At 40.9% G+C, this 22654-nt stretch overlaps 2 protein-coding genes across 5 annotated transcripts in view; one reads left to right on the forward strand and one right to left on the reverse strand.

Annotated features, from left to right (window-relative positions):
- The window catches only part of DNASE2B (deoxyribonuclease 2 beta), a 75307-nt gene extending 56241 nt beyond the window's left edge, over window positions 1–19066 (forward strand). Inside the window, exons 1-6 of one of the 3 annotated variants that reach the window (XM_043575435.1) lie at window positions 3268–3525; window positions 6874–7051; window positions 10389–10470; window positions 13018–13179; window positions 14723–14920; window positions 18587–19066. In XM_043575435.1, the coding sequence (XP_043431370.1) occupies window positions 3413–3525; window positions 6874–7051; window positions 10389–10470; window positions 13018–13179; window positions 14723–14920; window positions 18587–18927 (1074 nt within the window). In that variant the 5' untranslated portion in view covers window positions 3268–3412 and the 3' untranslated portion in view covers window positions 18928–19066. Of the gene's footprint in view, window positions 1–3267; window positions 3526–6873; window positions 7052–10388; window positions 10471–13017; window positions 13180–13299; window positions 13452–14722; window positions 14921–18586 lie in introns of those variants that run through there. The other 2 variants (XM_043575436.1, XM_043575437.1) reach the window with 2 other exon arrangements.
- The window catches only part of LOC122480700 (uricase), an 80238-nt gene that overhangs the window by 29020 nt on the left and 28564 nt on the right, over window positions 1–22654 (reverse strand). The window contains exon 1 of one of the 2 annotated variants that reach the window (XM_043575439.1): window positions 2601–2780. The exons of the other annotated variant lie outside the window; for it this stretch is intronic. Coding sequence (XP_043431374.1) covers window positions 2601–2708 — 108 coding nt within the window. The 5' untranslated portion in view covers window positions 2709–2780. Of the gene's footprint in view, window positions 1–2600; window positions 2781–22654 lie in introns of those variants that run through there. 2 annotated transcript variants of the gene reach the window in all.

A 22654-nucleotide genomic window follows, 5' to 3' on the forward strand; every position in this document is an offset into this window, starting at 1 on the left:
TTTTATCCAGTATCTGAAGTGGTCTTGTAAAAGTTTGAACATTAAGGTAAAGAGATAGACTCTCTGGCATGTAAATCACACCTCAAAAAGCTATTGAAAATAACTAAACACAGCCGGCAGCCTGACTTCCAGAAGTCCTCACAGGATGACTAAACTTTGATGAAGCCAGCATAGACCAGGGTGTGGAAAAACCCAACTTAATCTCAATCTCAAAAAGTTCTTACAGATAAAGCTTCAAAGAATACGAATTCACAGCCAAAAATAAAAAAAGCACACAGGGTAGCTTTCAAGGTGTCATGAGAGAGAGCTGCAGAAACAACAGACAGTGAAGTGTGACCTGCAAAGGCTCTAGATACTGGAATCATCAAACACAAAATATAAAATAATATCTTTAATACCTTTACAGAAATAAAAAGAGAAGACTGAGCATATCTCCTTTTTAAAAAACGTTTATTTATTTCGAGAGAAAGGGAACACAAGCAGGGGAGGGGCAGAGAGAGAGGAAGAGAGAGAGAGAGAGAGGAAGAGAGAGAGAGAGAGAGAGAGGAAGAGAGAGAGAGAGAAAAAGAGAGAATCCCAAGCAGGCTCCATGCTGTCAGCACAGAGCCCTATATGGGGCTGGAACTCACAAACTGTGAGATCATGACTGAGCCGAAACCAAGAGCCAGACGCTTAACCAACTGAGCCACCCAGGCGCCCCTGAGCATAGCTCCTTCTTGAGACAAGGGTGTACCTTCCCTTGAGCAAAAAACAAGAGACCAGAAAAAAGACTAAGTAAATTTGAAGGAAAAAAAAAAAAAAGCAAAGAACTTCTTAATGCATTAATAAGTGCATTAAGGAACAGATTTAACACAACTGAAGAAATAATTAGATATTTGAAAGAGATAGATTAAGTAACAGATTAATGTTGCCTAAGAGAGAACTTGAGAACCGAAAGATAGATAGATCCAAATAAAGAATCAGGATTAATGAAGACACTGGAAACAGAATATATGCAAGAGACATAGAATGTACCAGGACAATATGACAAGAGAGAATGTGGAAGAGGCACAATTTCAAAGAGATCGGGACTGAGATTTTCCAGAATTACTAGATGAATGAATACAAACCTTCAACTATAAAATAAGAAGCCTATTACCAAGTGAAGAACTCTACCTTGTTCACTACACTGGGCCAACTTATAATGAAGGGATTTTCTGCTATTTTTAGAGGTAATCATGTCGTGAAGGTATATGTGGTATTTTTGTAATCTTATGCTCCTCGGGCTTCAAAAGAGGGTAACGTGAAAACCATTCTATCCTGTTTGCATTTTCTCCGTCCACCAAATTCAGTTTCTTTCCATAACAGTACTTTGCCATTTTTAGTGAAAGTCAAGACATACTGGAATCTAGGCTTTAGGGTAATGTTGAAATCCTTGGAGCCCCTCAGTACAGCTTTTGATACCTGGTGATTGCATAATAAAGCTTGTTGACTGACAATCGGCGCCATCAGGTCAGCGACAAGGAGAGATAAGAAGAAAGCTTCCTGAAAGTTACATCTGAAACAAAGTAACCTAACAGCATTTTTCCAGACTTTGAAATAAAATTGGATTTAGCAAATAGCATCCCAATACAGATGTCCCCCAACCACAGGAAGGGCTCAGGTTATAGTAAAAACAATCTTAGCTATTATTTGTGGATCATTTACTTTTGGCCAGGCACTGTGCTAAGCATACAATGAGGAGAAAATAGGAATTACTTTATATCCTATTCAACAAAGGTTCTTTAGTCTACATAACTGAAAACACGTTGCTTATCTTCTCTAAATGCATCAATAAATCCTAAGCCTCATGTACTTAGTTATTATCATTGTAATACCAAAAGCTATCACAAGATAAAAATAACTTTATTTCATTTTAACTTAGAAAAATAAACCTCATGCTATGAAAATTTTTAAAAATTGATGAAAAGTTTGCAGTTGCTGAAATCTTTTTTTCTGAACGCAATAAAAACATATATAAAACAAAATGATACTCATGGAGGAATGTTCAGAAAAAAAATGTTGTTTTGTTTTGTTTTGTTTTGTTTTTTTCTAACTTGATTGTTTGCAAACCTGGCAGATAAGGTACAGCCTTGGCTCAGAGCAGCAAGCCTCAAAGTTTCGAGTGCACTGGCATCATCACAAACTTTATAAAAAATGTAGATTCCTAAGCCCAACTGGGAGAATTCTGAGTTAGCAGGTTTGGGCTAAGACCCAGAATTCTGCCCCTTTTGCAAGCACCACAGGAAAATGTGGGTACATGGTCCAGACACCCCAAACAAAACTCTGTCTTAGGAGAAATAGAGCCTCAGGCCCTCCCTTTCCTACGAACCTTGAATCCTGAACAATTCGAGTTCAACACAGAAGTGATCTGAGTTGCAAGATGCCAGTTTGGTGTGGGTCCCTAAGTGACTGGTCTGGATCCATAATCCAAGGGGTAGATCAGAGCTATCCTTCTGGTAAAGTGCTCCTAATTATGAGAGCATCTTTAAGAAGTGAGTCAAAAGCATCATACACTTAAGGAAATCCTTTTCATATGCCTGTCTCCTCCCTCCCCTCCTGTAAAAAGAGAATGGTCTCACCTTTTTATAGTCATTGTGGTAATAGGCCATTTTCTCTTGGCTTTCAACTTCAAATTTAGTTTCAAGAGTGAGAAAGAATAGTTTGGGCAAAACAGATGTTTGTAACATTTTTTATTTGACCTGAAGGGTGAGCGGTCAATATGTTTACCCGATTGCATTACAACCAATTGGACACCAAGGCCTCTCAAAAGTAGAGCACCAAGTTGAATGGCTAAAACCAGAGGTGGAGGCAATACGTAAACATCTTTTGTAGAATACAATTAAATTGCTCTTTAAGGCAACCCTTTGAAGTCCACTTTAGGAAAAGTTTACTTAAGATTGAGAATATTAGAAGTGACAGATCCTAATTTTTGCTAAGACTTAAGGTTTTGTCATTTCTGCTTAATGTGTGAACTGCAAGCATTTGCTTTCACTCATAGAGAGGCTAATCGTGAGGGGAAAACATGAAATACATTTAATTCAACCTCTACTTATCACCATGGAGTTTCCCTGCCCACCGAACTTCATAGTACATGATGTTCCCTCAGAAGAGTTAACTGTATATCCCATTTTTCTCGCTGGGACTTTTGATGACTTTGCAAACTAGTCAGCACAAAGGCATCCGGAGTCACGCTGGCATGTTGTGACAGAATCACACAATTACATGAGGTTCGCCCCATTCTGAAAATGCCCGAACAGCGAACAGCAGAGGCAAACGGAAACAAAACATCAGAGCCAGCACAGCCTGAGCGAGACCTGAAACTCAGACTCCTCGTCCGGGGGGCAAGTTTCCTGCTGTGGTGTGGAATATAGGTGGCAGATAAAAAAAAGAAATGACAGCCAGACTTCTAAGAACAGCCCTTCCTTTGCTCTTCTTCGCCCTCTTTGGGGTCCTGGAGCCGACAACAATATCGTGCAGAAATGAAGAAGGCAAAGCCGTGGATTGGTAGGTAAATGAAATGGAAGGATTTGTGCATGCAAATAGAAAGCCAGAGTATGGGAGGCAAACTGGCTCACTGTAAAGTTCCACAAGGAGTCTTCCCCCTCCCTCTCCCTTCTAAAAAGAAGGGAAATTAAAGTACATGCATGGACCAAATATCCAGAGAGGTCCTGAGTGAAGGAACTTCCACCTGAGAAAGCTGCCAAGCAGTGCCTGGTGGACCTGATTCGCTTCTCCCAGCGGGCCAAGGCCGGTGGCCCCAGATGTGGGGGGCCAGTTGGCAGGTTCCTTTCATTGCATTGCGCCTTCCCTAACGGGACCCTTCCAACATCCTTTCAGAGATTTGCAAAGGAGAGAAGGCAGATTGCTTTTTTTCTGACATGGGACGTTGTGCCTCTCCTTCTGAGAATGAGAAAGAGGGCTTGATCGAACACAGCAGTGTTTGGTTAACCTTGTTTATTAGGGCAGCACAGGAGCACAGGAGTGGGTGGTAGGTCCTTGGCCTCCTTCACGCTGTGGAAGAGACTCAACACAGCATTGCATTATGGTTATGGATTCTTCTACCGCTTTGATCGCTTTTTCACTCTTTAATTAGGGTGTTTAGGTTGAGCATTATGATTGGCATCAAGCTTTGTGTAAACTTCAGGCTTGAGAACACAGAGACACTCAGTCTCTCAGCAGTTACTGAGCTCATGCCAGGCCCTGTGCTGAGGTTTGAAAATACAAATATGAATGAAACATAGCACTTGCCCTCAAGGAGCTCAATTATGTGGTGAGGGTATAGATGGGACCTCTAGGGAGCATGAGCCCCCAAGCTAGTTTTGAGCTAAGTTTTAAGAACAATTATGAGCTGGTTAGATTTTTTTTAATGTTTATTTATTTTTGAGAGAGAGAGACAGCAAGCAGGGGAGGAGCAGAGGGAGAGGGACAGAGGATCCCAAGAAGGCTCTGCACTGACAGCAGAGGGCCCAATGCGGGGCTCAAACTCACAAACGGTGAGATCATGATCTGATCCTAAGTCGGATGGTTAACCGACTGAGCCACCCAGGCACCCCGTGAGCTGGTTAGAAAAACAAGGCAGATGCAAGGGCATCGCAAGCCAATGAGGGAGCAATGGGGAGGTACAGAGGCAAAAAGCAGTGGAGAAGGTTCAAGAACAGTGTTGCTGGTGCTTCAGGAGAATGGTGGGAGATGGCAGGAGGTAAGCTCAGTGAGCAGTGAGGGCCAGGTCATGAAGGGCTTTGTGTGTTGGGCTACAGCGTCTGAATTTGACTGTCAAAGGGAGCTACCGAAGACCTTCCAGCAGGGATGTGACGTAGTCAGATTTGTATTTTAGAAAGCTCACCGGTGGTACGGTGAAGGCCAACTGCATGGAGACCAGTCTAGAGTCATGGACTCACCAGGACTTTTGCAGCATTAGAGATGAGATGATGTGTGGACCTCATCAGTTTAAAGTTTAAAGACGCGGTAGTAGAAATAAAGAGGAAGGAACACTCTGGGAAAACTCGGTAACAGATGGGCTGAGGGTCGTAGGAGAGAGGGAGAAGTTAAGAAAGACTTTCAGATTGCTGGCTTCTCTGACTGCGTGGATGTGTTCCCCGTCTGCAGGAGAAGAGCAGAGTTGGAGCGAAATATTATAAACTTGGTTTCAAAAATATGGAGTTGGAAGTCTCTGGGATATCACTGCATTTAGGCTTATCTGGACCTCAGCATAGAGGTGTGGGCTACAAACAGATTGAGGAAACTTCAGAAGATAACTGGAAATGGTTACTCAAGAAAAATGTTTAAAAGCACTAGTTTTCGGGGCGCCTGGGTGGCGCAGTCGGTTAAGCGTCCGACTTCAGCCAGGTCACGATCTCGCGGTCCGTGAGTTCGAGCCCCGCGTCGGGCTCTGGGCTGATGGCTCAGAGCCTGGAGCCTGTTTCCAATTCTGTGTCTCCCTCTCTCTGCCCCTCCCTCATTCATGCTCTGTCTCTCTCTGTCCCAAAAATAAATAAACGTTAAAAAAAATTAAAAAAAAAAATAAAAGCACTAGTTTTCAACTGATACGCCGTGACACTGATGGTTCTCAAACCCTTCACTGGTGAGCGACCAAATTGCGATCAATACATAACATTTGTTTTTTGCTGCAAATGAATGGACACATTACTCAGCAATACCCGTCAGAGAGAATGTTGAGCTGAGCAGACGGGGAGGCACAGTCTCGAGCTGCTACAACTCACTGTGAGAGTAAAAGGGCAGAGCAACATCAGGTCGGCACCAAAGAATAATTTTATGTTTCCTGCCACATGTGAGGACCCTGTTCTGAGAGTAAGAACGCATGCACAGGGCAGGAAAGAGCTCGTGTAAATAAATGGAAGCATAAGAGTGAATAGAACCAAGTGAATAACATGAAGCGTTCACGGGCAGTGTGAGATGTCATCGTGTGGTCATAGTGAATGCATTAGACTGTTTGCCTCCCTGTGGGTATTTGATGGTTCATTGTGGGATTTTTGCTATTAGAGAGTATTTGGCAAGACCCGGGTGATTTTGCCCTCTGGGGACTTTCAACATTGTCTGGAAACAGTTTTGATTGGCATAGCTGAGGAGGACTACTGTCATCTGATAGGTAGAGGCCAGGGATGCTGCAATGCACAGGACAGCCCCCACAACAAAGAATGATCTGGCCTGAAATGTGACTAGAGCACATTTGAGAAGCCCCGGGGTTACATGATCCAAGAGTGCCTCCCTGCCATACGGGCCCAACCGCCTCCCCTCCCTGTGAGATACGCAAAGAAGATATACAAGGAGATAATAGTAAGGACAACAAAATGCTTGCTTAACGAGCTGGTCTTGGCCCTGAATCCTCAATGCAGAGCGGTCTGAAAAACTGAGTTAAAGAACGTGGCCTAGGCCAGAGACTCAAGGGAGCCTCTGTCTACTCTGAAAGCCAAACCCAAATCTCGGACCCAGCCAGCCAACTGCAAAGAGATGAGCGTGCCAAGCACTTGGGGCAGAAGAGAAAAACACATCCAAGGCCTTTCCAGTCCAGGCCTGGGCTTCGTCTCTCCCCAGTGCAGCCATATGGCATGTGGAAACAAAAGAGAGCCACTGTCAACCTACATGGGCTTCCACAACAGGGACCCTACCCACCCTAGGCCAGTTGATGTCTTAGGACACGTCCAGTCAGAGTCACATTCCTTTCTGGGAAGGAGAAAAATAAGGGCGAGAAAAGAGACAGAAATCCTGAGCAAATCCCTTTCCTTAGACCTAGGGAACATAAGTAAAATGATATAGTTAGACGCTTAATACAGTGGCTGTCACCAGAGAAGCTGTCAATAAGTGTTAGTAATTCATAATTATTTCCTTTGTTAGGTTTGCCTTTTATAAGTTACCTAAAAGGCAAGACAAGGAAAGCAGACAGACGGGGTTAGAGTACCTATACCTAGACTCTGCAACCAGGAGCTGGAGGAGGAGTAAGCAACTAATGAATACCACCAACAGTGTGTTGGGAAGGACATTACAACAGCTCTATGAAGCATATGCATCCGAGGTATGTTACAGTTTATCATTCATCTGAATCACATAAAATGCATAAACAGAATCTAAAGCTTCCAAAAGATTCTGACTTTGAACCTCCCTAACCCCTGATCCTAGCAACTTGAAGTAAGCTAGCACACAATCAATCTTAGACCTTCAGGAATATGTCATCAGACTCTACAGCGACACCAGATTATGGGCACATTCAGCACTATATCCCATAGCATCACCGGGTAAGGTGTGAACTACCTACATATGGAAGCCTTCTGGCTGCCAAACTCTGCCAATTCACTCCGTACTTGCTGTCTTAGACCTCTAATAGAAATAGCAAGAAGCCCTCTCCCATTATAATGCAATACAGATCAGCAATTAATACACCACGAAGTATGGGTTACTTATGCCATGGTGGTGATGAGTGCTGGGGGCCAAAACGAAGGGTTCCACCTGGTCTTCCTTTTCATTTATCATTTTCCAAGTAGTAGGTTGAGAGCTAGGGCTGTAGTTCGATGCCCTAGAACTCACTTGCCTGAGTGGAGATTAAACCTGCTATCTGGACTTGATCAGGCAATGCGCTAACCAGCCAAAGAGGCATAGGTAAGTAGGCCTGCTGGCTCAATGTGGGCAGTCTCCCAATGATCCAGGCACCATCTGCCGTTCAGTGGCAAGATACTGCTTCCCAACCAGGGGTGACAAGGAAAATCATACAATAATATTCAGTTACACGCATATATGCCTTCCTAACAATCACTGAGAGAGAGGTAAATGTGTAAAATGACTCAGCACTTACGGTATGCTAGGCTGTTACATATGTCAATTAATTGAATTCCAACAATAATGTGTTAGATCCTAGCGCTGTGGCACATGCATATCTGAGTATTTACTCAAAATGTGCAGAGAGCTGTCACCGTGTTCACTAATACTCATGTTTTTATTCGTCTGCCACGAAGACCAGCCTTCAGAGCCAAATTACAAAGTAAAAATGTATTTTAAAAGTGTTTGAGTACATGTGATGGACCAAGCCCTGTTGTAGGTGCTTTTAAAAATTATTTAAACGCAGCAGCAACCCTGCTTTCAATTAATAGATTATTATGTAAAGTCCAAACTGCCTGCAGCTGCTTCTGTTTTCCAAGTTTGGGGATGGAGGCTGGGAGCGTAACCCATTAGTGAGAAAATAAACACTTCTGTTGTTCCCTTCCCCACCGGGGAGAGAAAGGAAAGAGCAACATTGTAGAGCCTCTGTCTTTTACCTTAGTTGGGACAGATGGTTCTTACTTTGGCGGAATATAATAATGATCTGTGGAGGCACAAAAGTGGCCCCAGAGCCTAGGAGGGCAAGAGAGCTAAAATGCTCTGCAAATTAAAAAAGAGTGGATGAAAGCTAGGATTTAAAAAGTATAAGAAACCCAGAGAGAGACTAGAGGCAAGGCCAGGTGGTGATGTAAAACCATTCAATGTTTTGTACCTTCAGTGAAATCTGATCACACGTAAGGCCTTCAGTGAGGGATTCTGGGAAGAAAATGACAGGGAAGGGGCTGATTTCCATGTCTGACTGGCATAGAGCCAAAAGAAGAGGACCAACAATAGTGGGGACACCTAAGTGAGACCGGGCGTTCTTTGGAAGCTGGGTCTGTGTGCCAGAAGTGACAGTGAGAACATAGCTCCCCCACCTCCTGGTCTGGGATTCTCTCAGAAAGCAGAATGCAAGATCACAGCAACTGGCTTTAAATCTCAAATGTCAAGATGACCTAGGCCAATACGTGGGTTACGTTTGGAATTGTTTCCCTTCTTTTGCCTTTGTCAATAAGAACCTTCCATACACCTTCGTGGTAACGCTTATCAAACTATATTGTAGTTGCCTGTGCCTGCCTGTCTACATTCCCTGCTAGACTAGGGGCAGAGATTGTACTAGTCTTGTTCAACATCCAGTAGTCAAAATAGTACCCAGCTTATGTGTTCTAGAAACAAAGCTGTCCAGAAGGACATGCCTAGGCCTACCGATCCTTAAGTCCATGGTCTTTCCCCTGTATCAGAGAGCCTTTCTTCACTAGGGCTGCCTCCCATTTAACCTTAGCTAGCTGTTACACTCCTGGTTAGAATAATACACTTCGTCTATTAGACGAATAAAGCTCCTCAAAGATTCTTCCCAAAGCCCCTTCGCATTGCACGCCAAAGGCACACAATGGCCTCATGACCACATTCAACGCCAGCTCATTGAACAACTGTCAGGGTCTTCCAGCAGAGAATATGAATGCCAACAATAGCTATAGTCAGTTGTGAAAATGAGGCTAAGAAAACAGCTTCTTTTCCTGGATATTTCTAAATATAGTAGCCGAGAATGCTACACGGACTATATGGTGCATTAAAAAAAAAAAAAAAAGGTTTTAGATTACCTCAAATAATTAAGCAGTTGTAAACAACTCAATTATTGGCTTTTTTTTTTCCTGAGACAAAAAGAAGAGCCTTTTTTAAGGAGATGAGTTTTCCTTCCTTGCTTTTAATTATGTCCCTGAGATTTTTGTTAATATCAATATTATTGGCTTCAGTAAAAATCATTGCATCGTGACACAAACGAAAAGGAACCACACAGAATAAATACAAGCAAGCTTCCAAAACATGACAAAAGAGATCCCATCAAAATAATAGCTTCATTTTTACTCAGAGATTTGGCCAACTGTTTAGAAAATTTACTCATATTTTGCCTTACCAGAGGCAATCCAATATCACACATTCAATTTCACTACTTTTTCCAAGCAGGGAAATATCAAGCAAGAAAGGTGAAGTGACACTAAGAAATGAATTGAAGGGAAATCCTCCCCTGCAGGGAGGTAGTGGGAGCAGAGAATGAGGAATCCTGATTAAACACAAAACTATGACCAAGCTGTGAAGCACAACGTAGGCAGAGGAAAGCAGACCCTGACAGCCAGTTCTGCCATGGTGCCTGTATCAGTGGAAAAAACCCAGGTGTAATCCTAGGCCGATTGTTCCTACACAAATATTTGTTCCTCAACAAATATGTAAGTACTCCTTTATTATACAGTGGTTGCCAAGTGAGAAACGCAGGTCCAAAACAGCCAAGAGAAATAGGAATAGTACCTTCACATGCACATCATGATGCACAGGGTCCCTGTCACATAGGATGAAACCATGCACGGTTAAGAATGGACTTTCTGTTCCCTCCCTTGCCTGTCACAGAATTCAGTCTGATGGGGAAGCTGTCTATTAGGATAACGGATGATTTCTCATGTGTATTAATGAAAGCTCTGTATTGCAGACTGGGTAGCTGGTAGAAATGTTGCGAGCATTTATGAGCGTAAGATTTACATCATTATAACCCTAATGTGCTCCTGCAGAATAACAACACAGCCTATCTAATATACAATGATGGAGTCCCTACATCTGTGAATTACAGCAGAAAGTATGGACACACTAAAGGTATGACAAAGGCTCTTGGTTTGTCTTTTCTACTGGAAATCAACATTCTCTTAAATATTCTATCTTGAATATTCTTTTTTTTTTCCACACTGAAAAGATAGCTTTTTTTTAATGGTTTATTCTGAGCTATCAAAATTCTTGATTTCTATATCACAGGTTATAATTATATAATTTCACTTGGAAATCTCCTTTTCACAAATTCCACTTTATTTCTTAACATAAAAATATATGCTCTATAGCAGAAATCCCAGAATTCTACTGGGAATACCAGCCAGTCTATATAGTGTTTGTGTGTGTGCACGTGTGCACGTGTGTGTATGTGTGTGTGTGTGTGTGTGTGTGTGTGTGTACACATTTCAGTTAAGTTCATTGAGGTGTAATTTCCATAGAGTAAAGTTCACTCTTTTTAGTGTATAGTTCCTTTTGAAGTAAACGTTTTTGAAAAGTACTTTTAATAAAAAAAAAAAAAGGAAAGTACTTTTAAATATATTTGTTATATTTTGGTAATTTTTGTTATATATAGTTAATATATTTTAAGAATTTTATTATAGTAATTTTTGGCATTTTTCTATAAACTATGTATATGTATTACTTAAAAATTCAAAATGCCAGTAAGCAAAAAAAAAAAAATCTGTAATTTTAGCACCCATTAGATAATTCCATTAATCTTTTCTACTCACTTTTCCTATAATATGTATTTTAAAACATTTTTATGAAAATATTGTAATGATTATCTTCTACTGTTTTTCAACTTCATAGATCATGAATACTTTCCCATGGCAACAAATATTTTTCAGAAGACCCCAAAGTCGGGGCGCCTGGGTGGCTCAGTCGGTTAAGCGTCCGACTTCGGCTCAGGTCACGATCTCACAGTTCGTGAGTTCCAGCCCCGCATCAGGCTCCTCACTGACAGGAGGAGTTCCTCTTTCTCTCTCTCAGAATAAATAAATAAACTTAAAAAAAAAAAAAAGAAGGTCCCAAACTCAAATGGCTTCAGAAGCAGGCAAGTGGATGTCAGCAAGCCAGGTGGAGTAAACTAGCAGGGAACTGAAGAACCGGAGGGTGCATGCTTGGTGAAAAGGTACAGGTAGTGCTCAGGTTGCTTTGGAGGGATGCGATTTTTCAGGAGATGTTGAAAATTAGCATTTGTGGAAAATCTCCCCAATTTTTAAATGTTGGCAATGAACGCAAAGTTTTAGAAATATTCTCTGAGAATAATAATATGTATCTGCAGGATAGATTTGGCCAGTAGGCTGCCACTTTTGCCACCTCCAATTAAGAACGTAATTTGTAATGGCTGTCAAATATCATGAGTAATGAAAGCTTTTTATTTAGCCGAGTTGCCCTCCTGATGGTCCTATTTGCTTGGAACACAGCAATTTTGGTAATACACCACATTCTCCAACCTCTCCTCTAACAACCGCCAACCACCATTCTCCCCCCACCCTGTTCGTTGCTAAAAGGGCTTGGGAAAAAGACCACAAAGGGAACGGGACCCCATGTCAAGTGCAGGAGTTCTCTTTGGCAACAGGTGCCCTGACATCCGGTGGCACTGGTACCAGGAGGTTAGGATTTCAGGCCAACAGTACATTCATCTGGGCAGAAGAGGGCCCCTGAAGGTCATCCAGCTCTGTTTGGCAACAGAACATTGGATATTTTCCACCTGGACACAGGGAATGAGAGACTAATAGCGTGCTTTCTTCAAGTGTGTTTTTTGCAAAAGAAATAACTAGCAAGCATGTGGTTTCCACTCTAACAATAAGGTAAACATGAATAATTTCATATTTGCATGGTCATATGCAAACTGGAAAGTCTAGTCAGTGTACCAGAACTATCCCGATTTATTTATAAACACAGAAATAGTACTGATGCCTGTTGGGTAGGATTCATTTTGCCATGTCACAAAATGAAAATCTTTCTGTTTGCTTCCTTTCCGTTTTCATGTCATTTTGCTCTAAAAATTTTCACTAAACACAATTAGCTGGGTCATTTTGGCATGACTTCTCTTTCATTCTCTCTGTCTCTGTTTTTGGCCTTGTGGAGTTGATTACTCTTCTACACGTAAGTGACCATCAGTGTCTTACAATGAACTATCGCAAGTACATTTCTTCATTTGATACTTTCTCTTTCAATTCTTTTTCAGCTGGCTTTTGAAAACAGCTTAGCTGCTTAGCGGTAAAGATAACTCATTATGTGAAGCTTACCAGGTGACTGTGTAGTTTAACAAGGTCAAATTCCAATTTAGCAAATTTGCATTCCGCCAAAACAAATTCTCCTTGTGGTTTCAACACGAAATTCCTCTTAACTCTTCACAGGGTGGCTGTCCTGGCTCTCTTTTGTGGTGGCTTATTATCAGTAATGGGGCAATGTGATGTGTGCCCAAGTTAGTTTTGAAATCTTTGAAAAGCAAGCATGATCTTTGTGATTATTAACAGAGTAAAATATTAGCCTGAAGTACAAATGGGCTTAAATGTTACAGCTTTGAACCCTATCTTTAAAAGGAGCTTTGTTTTTCTAATTTACCTATATTAATTGTATCTTTGGTAGGTTTACTGCTGTGGAACCGAGTGCAGGGATTTTGGCTGATTCATTCTATTCCCAGATTTCCTCCAGCTCCTGAAGAAGGCTATGATTATCCACCCACAGGGAGGAGACATGGACAATCTGGCATCTGCATAACTTTTAAGTACAACCAGTATGAAGCAATAGGTAACATTAGAGTATGTTAAAAAAAAAAAAAAGAGAGAGAGATAGCAGTGTTAAAGAAGGGATTTGGAAATGTATGAATAAATTTATTACTTCATCCGTTTCTCTATTCATCAACACTCTGTTACCTAGATGCTATTAGATTCTAACATGGGCGTTGCCATGGTGAGACCTTGAGCAGATTCACTTACTAGACCTTTGTTTCCTGATCCACCAAAGAAGTCTTTGAAATTGATCAGGGGTGGTATTTTCAAATGTCTAGCGTGGCCTGGCAGGTAACAAAAATGGGTGAAACAGGCAAGCAACGCTGCATGGGCAGTGGGGACAGAGACAAACAGGGATGTTGACTCTCCCCTCAAAAGCCTCAGCTCTGCAATGTGGCTCTGCAGAAAAGCAGACCTAATGGTTACAGATCTCCATACTTTTCAAGAGAAACTAGAAATCTAGGGTGGGGGGATGTGAGAGAGTTGGGAAGAGAATATGATCTCAATCTTATTTTAAAAAAATAATTGTGGGGGCACCTGGGTGGCTCAGTCAGTTGAGCTTCTGACTCTTGATTTGGGTCAAGAGTCTCACGATTTGTGGGATCAAGCCCCACATCAGGCTCTGCCCTGACAGTGTGGAGCCTGCTTGGGAATCTCTCCCCCCTCCCCCCACCCCTCTCCCACTCACACACGGGTGCATGTGCTCTCTCTCTCTCTCTCTCTCTCAAAATATAATGAAGTAAATAAATGTGCTGACTACATGTTGCCTGTAGGCCACCAATCTGACATCTCCAAGTCAGATGATCTTCCTTTAAGATCCCAAGCTGGAATGGCCAAAAATACTTGGATTTGGAAAACTATGGTGGGGGAGAAGGAGAAGTAGAACACTATTTTAATCAGTCACTTTTTACTGAGGAGGCTGCTAAATTGTGGTAAAGAGTGATTTACCTCTAGATATATGAGGTTTAGAATATGTTTTTCATCAAATTTCCATCTTATGGCAAGGATTACTGAGGCTCTCACCCAAGTTAAGTCCTAGTTTAACTAATTGAGTTCCTGTAATGTTTATAGAGCTGAATAGCATAGAGATTAGCTGTGCATGCTGATGAGTTGATTATTCTTTAAGCTGGATGATCAATACATGGGAGGGCTCTACTTTTGTATATGTATGTATACGAGAAAAAAACATATGGTCTCCAATGCCAGACTGCCTAGGTTTGAATATCAACTACAAGTTTTATAACCCTGCATCTGTGACAGAAATTCTCTATTAATTCATCTATATGAAGAGGATAATGACAAAAGAACTTACTTAATAATATAATTGCTATTAGGATTGAGTTAGTACACCCATATAAAACTTGTGGAATAACGCCTGGAAAGTAGGAAGCGCTCAGTTAGGGTTAACTATTTTAACCAAAAGTGATTTGAAGGCTATTGGCTTAAAAAAGAAATACTTTTGTTTTTGTTTTTGTGGTTTTTAATTCACACAAGATCTATAGTATCAACAAGTATTTCCATCTGTATCCTAATTCTCAATTTTTCTTTGTTCCTCCATTCAGATTCTCAGCTCTTGGTCTGTAACCCAAACATTTATAGCTGTTCCATCCCAGCCATCTTTCACCAGGAGCTCGTTCATATGCCCCAGCTGTGCTCCAGATCCAGCTCATCAGAGATCCCTGACCGGCACCTCACTGCACTTCAGTCAGCCCGGGGCCAAAAATTCCTCCATTTTGCAAAGTCTGGTTCTTTTCTTGACGGTATGAAAGACCATGATCAAACAATATATAACTCTGCTGTTGGACTCACTTTGGATTGTATGGCAGAACTATTCTGATTATTTGGGGATGGAGAAGAGAAGGGAGGAAAAAGGAAGGAAAGGGAAAGGGGAAGTCAAATTAGTCCAAACGTTCGCCTGCTCTGCTTGAATAGCACAATTGCTGATCCAACCATGGAAATATCTCACAACCGTCCAAGCCAGGAGTCAGTGAAAATTTGCAGTCCCCAGCCTCTGTTGGGCACGGGACCACAGTTGTCTCCTCCTTTTTTCCATTCCCTAAGCAGCTATTTTAAGACTCTTTTACTCTCAAGTCCTTTATATTACGCTGCCTCCTCATTCTCAGCCTCTCTTTTTCCTTCATAGAGAGAACAGAGATCACCAGAGAGAAACCACCTCAAGAACACACTCCACCCAAAAAAGTATGGGGGTTTCTCAAAAAATTAAAAATAGGAATATCATGCGATCCCATAATTCCATTACTGGGCCTTTTCCCAAAGAAACCAAAAACACTAATTCAGGAAGATATATGCAGACTATGTTTATCGCAACATTATTTACAGAAGCTAAGATATGGAGGCAACCCAAGTGTTCATCAATAGGTGAATGGATAAAGAAGATGTGGTGTGTATACACAATGGAATATTACTCAACCATAAAAAGAATGAGACTTTACCGTTTGTGACAACATGGAAGGACCTAGGGGGTACTATGCTAAGGGAAATAAGTCAGAGGGAGATAAAACCATAGATTTCACTCATATGTGGAATCTTAAAAACAAAACAAATGAACACACAAACGGAAGCAGAAACAGACCCGTAAATACACAGAACATACTGGCGGTTGCCAGAGGGGAGGGGATGGAGGGAATGGGCAAAATGGGCAAAAAGGAGTGGGAGGTACAGGCTTCCAGTCTGTGGAATGAGTAAGTCATGGGATGAAAGGTACAGCAGAGGGAACATAGTCAATGGTATTGTAATTGTGCTGTATGGTGACCAGATGGTGGCTCCACTTGTGGTCAGCATAGCATGACATACGGAGGTGTCGAATCACCATGTTCTGTACCTGAAACTAATGTTAACATTGTGTGACAGTTATACTTGTATTTTTAAAAATGACTAAAAAGGGGCACCGGGGCGCCTCAGTTGGTTGAGCATCCAACTCTTGATTTCAGCTCAGGTCATGATCTCACGGATCCTATGAACCTTGTACCTATCGAGCTCTGCACTGATAGTGTAGAGCCTGCTTGGGATTCTCTCTCTCCCTCTCTTTTTGCCTCGCCCCGGCTCACTCTAGTACTCTCTCTCTCTCTCAAAATAAATAAACATCTTTTAAACATGACTGGGGCACCTGGGTGGCTCAGTCGGTTAAGCCTCCAACTCTTGGTTTTGGCTCAAGTCATGATCTCACAGTTTGTGAGTTCAAGCACCACATTGGGTTCCATGCTGACAGTGTAGAACCTGCTTGGGATTCTCTCTCTCCTTCTCTCTCTCTGCCCCTCCCCTGATCCCTCTCTCTCTCTCTTTTCTCAAAACATAAATTTAAAAACATTTTTTTCAGTGACTAAAAAGACCACACACACACACACACACACACACATACACACACACACCCTCAACAATCTTATCTGTTTTTATTCCTTTTCACGAGTTTCCCTTTATCCCAACAGAAGCAGTGCACCTCTTGTGCCTTGGAACCTATCCCAGTCTCAGAATACTTTGATTCAAACACTAGATCTCTTCTCCCTCTTCTACTTCAATTTTCCCACTCTATAAGCTCGGTCCCCTTAGCACACAAATATTCCTAAAAATCTTCCCTCAATTCTAGATCCCCTATATCTCTGTTTTTTTTCTTTTCTTCCAAATTTCTTTCTAAAAGTCTCTTCAGGGGGCACCTGGCTGGCTCAGTGGGTTAAGCATCCGAGTTCAGCTCAGGTCATGATCTTGTGGTTCACGGGTTTGAGCCCTGAGTCAAGCTCTGTGCTGAAGGCTCAGAGCCTGGAACCTGCTTCAGATTTCATGTCTCCCTCTCTCTCTGCCCCTCCCCCACTCATGCTCTGTCTCTCTTTCTCTCTCTCTCTCTCTCTCTCTCTCTCTCTCAAAAATAAATAAACATTAAAAAATAATTTTAAAGACTCTTCATGGGCTTTCACTTGCTCAATGCTCCTTCACTGTAGTCTTTGCATCTCTGTCTGTAGACACTCCAATCTCTCCCCAGTCACCAGTGACGCTCTTAGTTGACCTCACTGTCTTCCCTCCTTTCTTGCTACCTTCCTTCCTTTTATACTAGATAAAATTTACTGAATGCTTACCACTTGCCAAGCCCTGTATTAGGCACTAGAGATCCAAAAATCAACAGGACAGAAATAGCCTCTGCAGAATTTGGCACTGTTAAAACACTTTCCTTCCTGAAACACTCTCCCTTCCTGATTTTTGGGAGTGTGCAGTCTCTTGGTCTTCTTCCCACTTCTCTTAAGTCTCTTTAACTAGGTCCTCCTCCTCTGCCTACTCCTTAGGTGACTGGGTTGCCACGTGGTCTTCCACTCTTCCTTATCTCATTCTATATACTCATTCTATGCAATTCCAATAAGCTTTCAGGCGATTCTCAAGACCTCTGGACTGACAGAGCCATCAGTATTCAATAGTGGGTGGGACATTGCCACCTGGGGGTGGTATAGCCATGCCAAATTCAACGTGCCAAACTCATCATTATTGCCCACAAATCTATTCTTTTTCTTATATTCTGCAGAGTCAACTGAGGACTCTAGATCCCTCCTTTTTCTTTACTGCTCTAGCAAGTCATCAAATTCAATCAGTTCTAGGTCCTTAGTAACACTCACATTTATCTTTTCCTCTCCAAGCTTTATGCCACTGCCTTAGTCCATGCCTGTGTTTAGTGTCACAATTATTGTGACAACCCTGTGTTTTCCCTATCTCCAATCTAATACACCTTTCTTAATTCATCCTGCACGTTGCCTCCCAACTGATATTTATGATCAAAAATCAGTTTCTATTATCAGTTTTCCACTAACATTTCTCTAAAAATTCTCCCATTGAGGGGCGCTTGGGTGGTTCAGTCTGTTGAGCATCTGACTTCGGCTCAGGTCACGATCTCATGATTCATGGGTTGGAGCCCCACATTGGTCTGTGTACTGATGGCTCGGAGCCTGGAGCCTGCTTCAGATTCTGTGTCTCCCTCTCTCTCTGCCGCTCCTCTGCTCACACTCTGTCTCTCTTTCAAAAATAAATAAACATTAATTTTTTTTTAATTCTCCCTTTGATTTCAGGAAAATCCAAACATTTTGGCATGATGTGCAAAGAGCCCTTGAAGCTGGCCCCTGGTTACTTCTCTAGCTTCATTCTGTCTAAAGATCTTTTCAAGACAAAAGCATATATTGCTCTCTTGTTTGTGTGGAACAGAAAACATTTTTAAACGCCAATATCACCTTAGTGATAAGAACTTTTATTTGCATAACACTTTAGCACTAACAAAATGTTCTCCCATCTACTATCTCAATTATGTTGTTATTATTGTGCTCGTGACATCTATATATCAGGGGTGAATGATAATTTCCATTGCTGAGGATATTTTCAGGGACTTATCTAAGTATAAATACTAACCTCACTATCTTTCTCCCTGTAAACCCTAGACATCTTTGCAGCCTGGATGGCTCAACAGTTGAAGACACATTTGCTAACAGAAACCTGGCAGCGAAAGAGACAAGAGCTTCCTTCAAACTGCTCCCTTCCTTACCATGTCTACAATGTCAAAGCAATTAAGATATCTGGACACTCTTATTTCAGTTCTTACCAGGATCATGCCAAATGGTGTGTTTCCCAAAAGAGGACCAAAAATCGCTGGGCCTGCATTGGAGACCTAAATCGGAGCCCATACCAAGCCTTCAGAAATGGAGGATTCATTTGTACCCAGAATCAGCATATTTACCATGCATTTCAAGGACTGGTTTTGTATTATGAGAACTGTAACTAAACTTGGTGAAAGGACATATGTACCATTATTTTCAGCACTGACAATGGGTCTTCTTCCATTAGATCCATTCTTTATACACTAAAAGCCTTTGAATATACTTATAGTCACAAATCATCAAATAAAATGCTTTTCTACCGTGGTCGCCATTTTATCTTCCATTTAGTGAAAATTTATCTACTTGGCAATTATATGCCATAAGCATAAATCATTATACATAGCCAAGTGAGAATTGAAGAAACGGAAGAAAAAAATCTTCTTGACTCTTCATGGATTGACTGAACATCTCCTAGATTAACTTCATCTCCCTCACAAAGACTTCTCTGACTCTTCTACTCATCCCTTGTTGAAGAAAAAAAATCTCTTTCTGTACCTCATGCTACTCAGTCATATTCCTCTTAGAGTTCTTTCACTGGTTTATGGTTAAGTCTTATTTATTATTCTTGCAGTTGCTCCTTACTAATCATATGATCTTAGGATATTCACTTGAACTCTCTAAGCCTTGTTTTTTTCATCTATGAAACAATGTGTAGATATTTTTAAGCACCTAGCACAAAGCCTGGTGGGGTTGACACTTAAAAATACTGGTGGAATTTGAATATGAATCTCCCTCCCAAGTTAGAAAAGACAAGAGGAAGTTTAGAAATGAGTAATATTTTTCAAAAAAAAAATTGTTAAGTCAGATTAGGAGAAAGAAGTAAAACAACCCACCAAATTGGGGTCAATAAAGAAGCCATAATCAAATCTAACAATCTTAATTCTAGTGTGTTTCATTTTGGGAGTTCTTATCCCTAAATATGACTATTATATAAATAAACAGCAATAAACTCGTATTAAGAACTAACTGCTTAAGAAAATTTGAAATATATTTCTCAATTTCAAGAAAATTGCAATTTAACAAAAGAAATCACAATAATTAAAGCCAACACTTATTAAGCATTTACTATGTAGAAACAGTCAACCCACATCTTCTTATTTGATCTTCATAACAATGCTACATAGTAGGAATCATTATCCCCATTTTACTGACAAGGAAACTGAGGTCTACAAAGCTTCAGTAACTTACCCAACATTATAGAAGGTCTATCTGACCTCTAAGGCTATGCTCTTTACTTATATTCCAAGAGACAATAAATGAAAATGATGCAATATAGGATAATATATATGTGATGTCTTAATACCACCAAAATTCATGGGACATGATGGCACTAGTTCAATGAAAAGCAGAGAAAAAGCTAAGTTTGTCTTCCCGTCGGAAGCAAAGATAAGCTAAAGAAAAGCCTGTTGAATACTAGCTGGCTAAATTACATGCTTGAATGTATGAAGAGATTTGAAAAATATGTTTTATTCTCACAAAGTATCTGAGTATAAATAATTCCAAAAAAATAGGATTAAAAGAGAAACTAAAAATATAAGATCCTGGGGTGCCTGGGTGGCTCCATCAGTTGAGCATCCGACTCTTGATCTCAGCTCAGGTCTTGATCTCAGGGTTGTGAGTTCAAGCCCCACTTTGGGCTCTGCTCTGGGCAGGAAGCCTACTTAAAACAAACAAACAAACAAACAAACAAAAAGTACAAGATCCTGACTTTAATGGTGAAAAGGGTCATATCTTAATCCAACAGCACAGATAGGAATTAATGAAAATGAAAAAAAGAAAGCAAAGGTCAATTGAATAAGAAATTCTATTGGACTGAAAATATACACTAAGGTATGAGCTTCCTCCAAAAGGTAAATCCAGTCCTTCTAGAAAAGTGGTTTTATCTCAAGCTCAAAAGAAGAATCTAAAGAAGAGGAGAATCAAAATCAGAATCTGTACAATAAAGAGTATAAGAATGTGACAGAGAGAAAACAAAGAAGTTGCTGGCCCACTGGCAATGCACACTAACAATGTGCTTTCCACTGAAGCGGAGCAGAGAAGTGACTAGACCTTCCTTGAGGAAGGAAAAAATGCTGGAAAGGAATTGAACAGCCTCAGTAGTTCAAGAATATCAAATACTGACCTTGGGAGGAAAGAATGTGTCTTGCTTGGTGTTGGTAGTTCCTCTAGTCATTTCTTCTCCTCTTTGGGAGATAAAATAGTGTATTTAACCACAAACTAACCAAAAATTGGTTTAGCTGAATGAGACTCTTAGTAAATGTCCAAATATTTGAAACTGTGTCAGTACTCTTTCTTATTCTTTCCCATCAAATCCTTCCTATGGCTTCCTGTGAAAGTACATTTACCACGCTGTGCTACAATTGTGTGTAGCATGATTGTGATGTGCTAGAAGCAGCTACAACAGACTAAAGAAACTAGTATCACTATCTTTCTCAAGCATATGCCGAGGCTTGTTACCCAGTCATGCTGATTCCTATAGAGACACTGGGGAGTATCTTCAGAATTATAATGTCATTGGAAGGAAACTGAAACATTTGAGATTATAGGGGATGTTTTCATTGATTCCCTTTGGGAGGAAGAGGAGGATATGGGAGATAACGATGAATGAAATTTAAATTCTAAACCATGGTTTAAAATACTGGAATTAAAGACTCATGTCTAAGATGGGAGTGTGCTTTACAAACAAGTGTTAGGTTGTGTTTGGCTGGAAACTACCTAATGTAATTCCAGAGAAAAGAAATTGAACACAGAAATAGACATATGGCAATAATTAGGGTGGAAGATGGCAATCCTGACATCGAAATTCTAAATAATGTCTGCTGTGCCTTCCCATCCTGCTTAGGTGTGAGCTTCTTAGAAAAGCTATTTTCCCCAGTCTATATCACGCAACCCTTTCCTCTCCAGCTCCAAATGACTGGACTGAGTGAGCTTGTGACACAAAAGAAAATAAGCCTTATGGCATTCCAAGGCGATATGATTCAGAGAAGAGTTTGAAGTAGGGGTATCAAGACTGAGTGTTGGGGTATGAGCACTTGATCTGGAGGGTCATGTCCATTGGAGATCAGATCACCATTGTCTGCCTTGTGCTTGCTGAAGCAGAGAAGGGTGCAAATTCACCTCAAGATCAAAGGAGCACAGAATGATATCAATTCCAAATGTCCAGATGTCAGATGAGTTCCTTGTGGAGCCCAGCTCTTCTCCCAGTCCCATATTCTATGACATATGACTCTGTTCTCCCATTAACTAGCCCATTTTTAGTTTAAGTTGGCTTGAATACGTACCTATTTCTTGCAGGCAAACAATTCTCATCTAAGTTATATAGAAATAAGAATGACAGTTGTGAATGTAGTGTCAAATCATTTCAATTAAAATAATGACTGAGAAATGGGTCATTAAACAACTCTCAAAGTCCCGCAATCTCAGATGTTTTACACACTAACACAGAAGCTGGGTTACAGAGGAGGTACACTTGAGATTGTAGCACGACATGACAAATGTACATTCACAGGAAGAATTAGGAAGGATTTGGTAGGGAAGAATAAGAAAGAGTACTGATTATAGTTTCAAATATTTGGACATTTACTAAGAGTCTCATTCAGCTAAAACAATTTTTGGCTAATTTTTGGCTAAATACACTATGTCATTTCCCAAAGAGGAGATGAAATGACCAGAGAAGTTTCAACTCAGAACCTAAGACTGGCAAGCAAGGAGGAGTTCACTGGTGAAATGAAAGTAATGGTGCCCCAGGAGAAAAGTGTCCCCAGATGATCATCAGGGAAAGAAAAGTTGAATGTAGTTCAAGTTTAGGTAGTATGAGATTGAGGTACAGAAAATAATATGGTTCCATGGCAA

This window comes from Prionailurus bengalensis, chromosome C1, assembly GCF_016509475.1.
Source record: "Prionailurus bengalensis isolate Pbe53 chromosome C1, Fcat_Pben_1.1_paternal_pri, whole genome shotgun sequence".
Taxonomy (NCBI): Eukaryota; Metazoa; Chordata; class Mammalia; order Carnivora; family Felidae; genus Prionailurus; species Prionailurus bengalensis.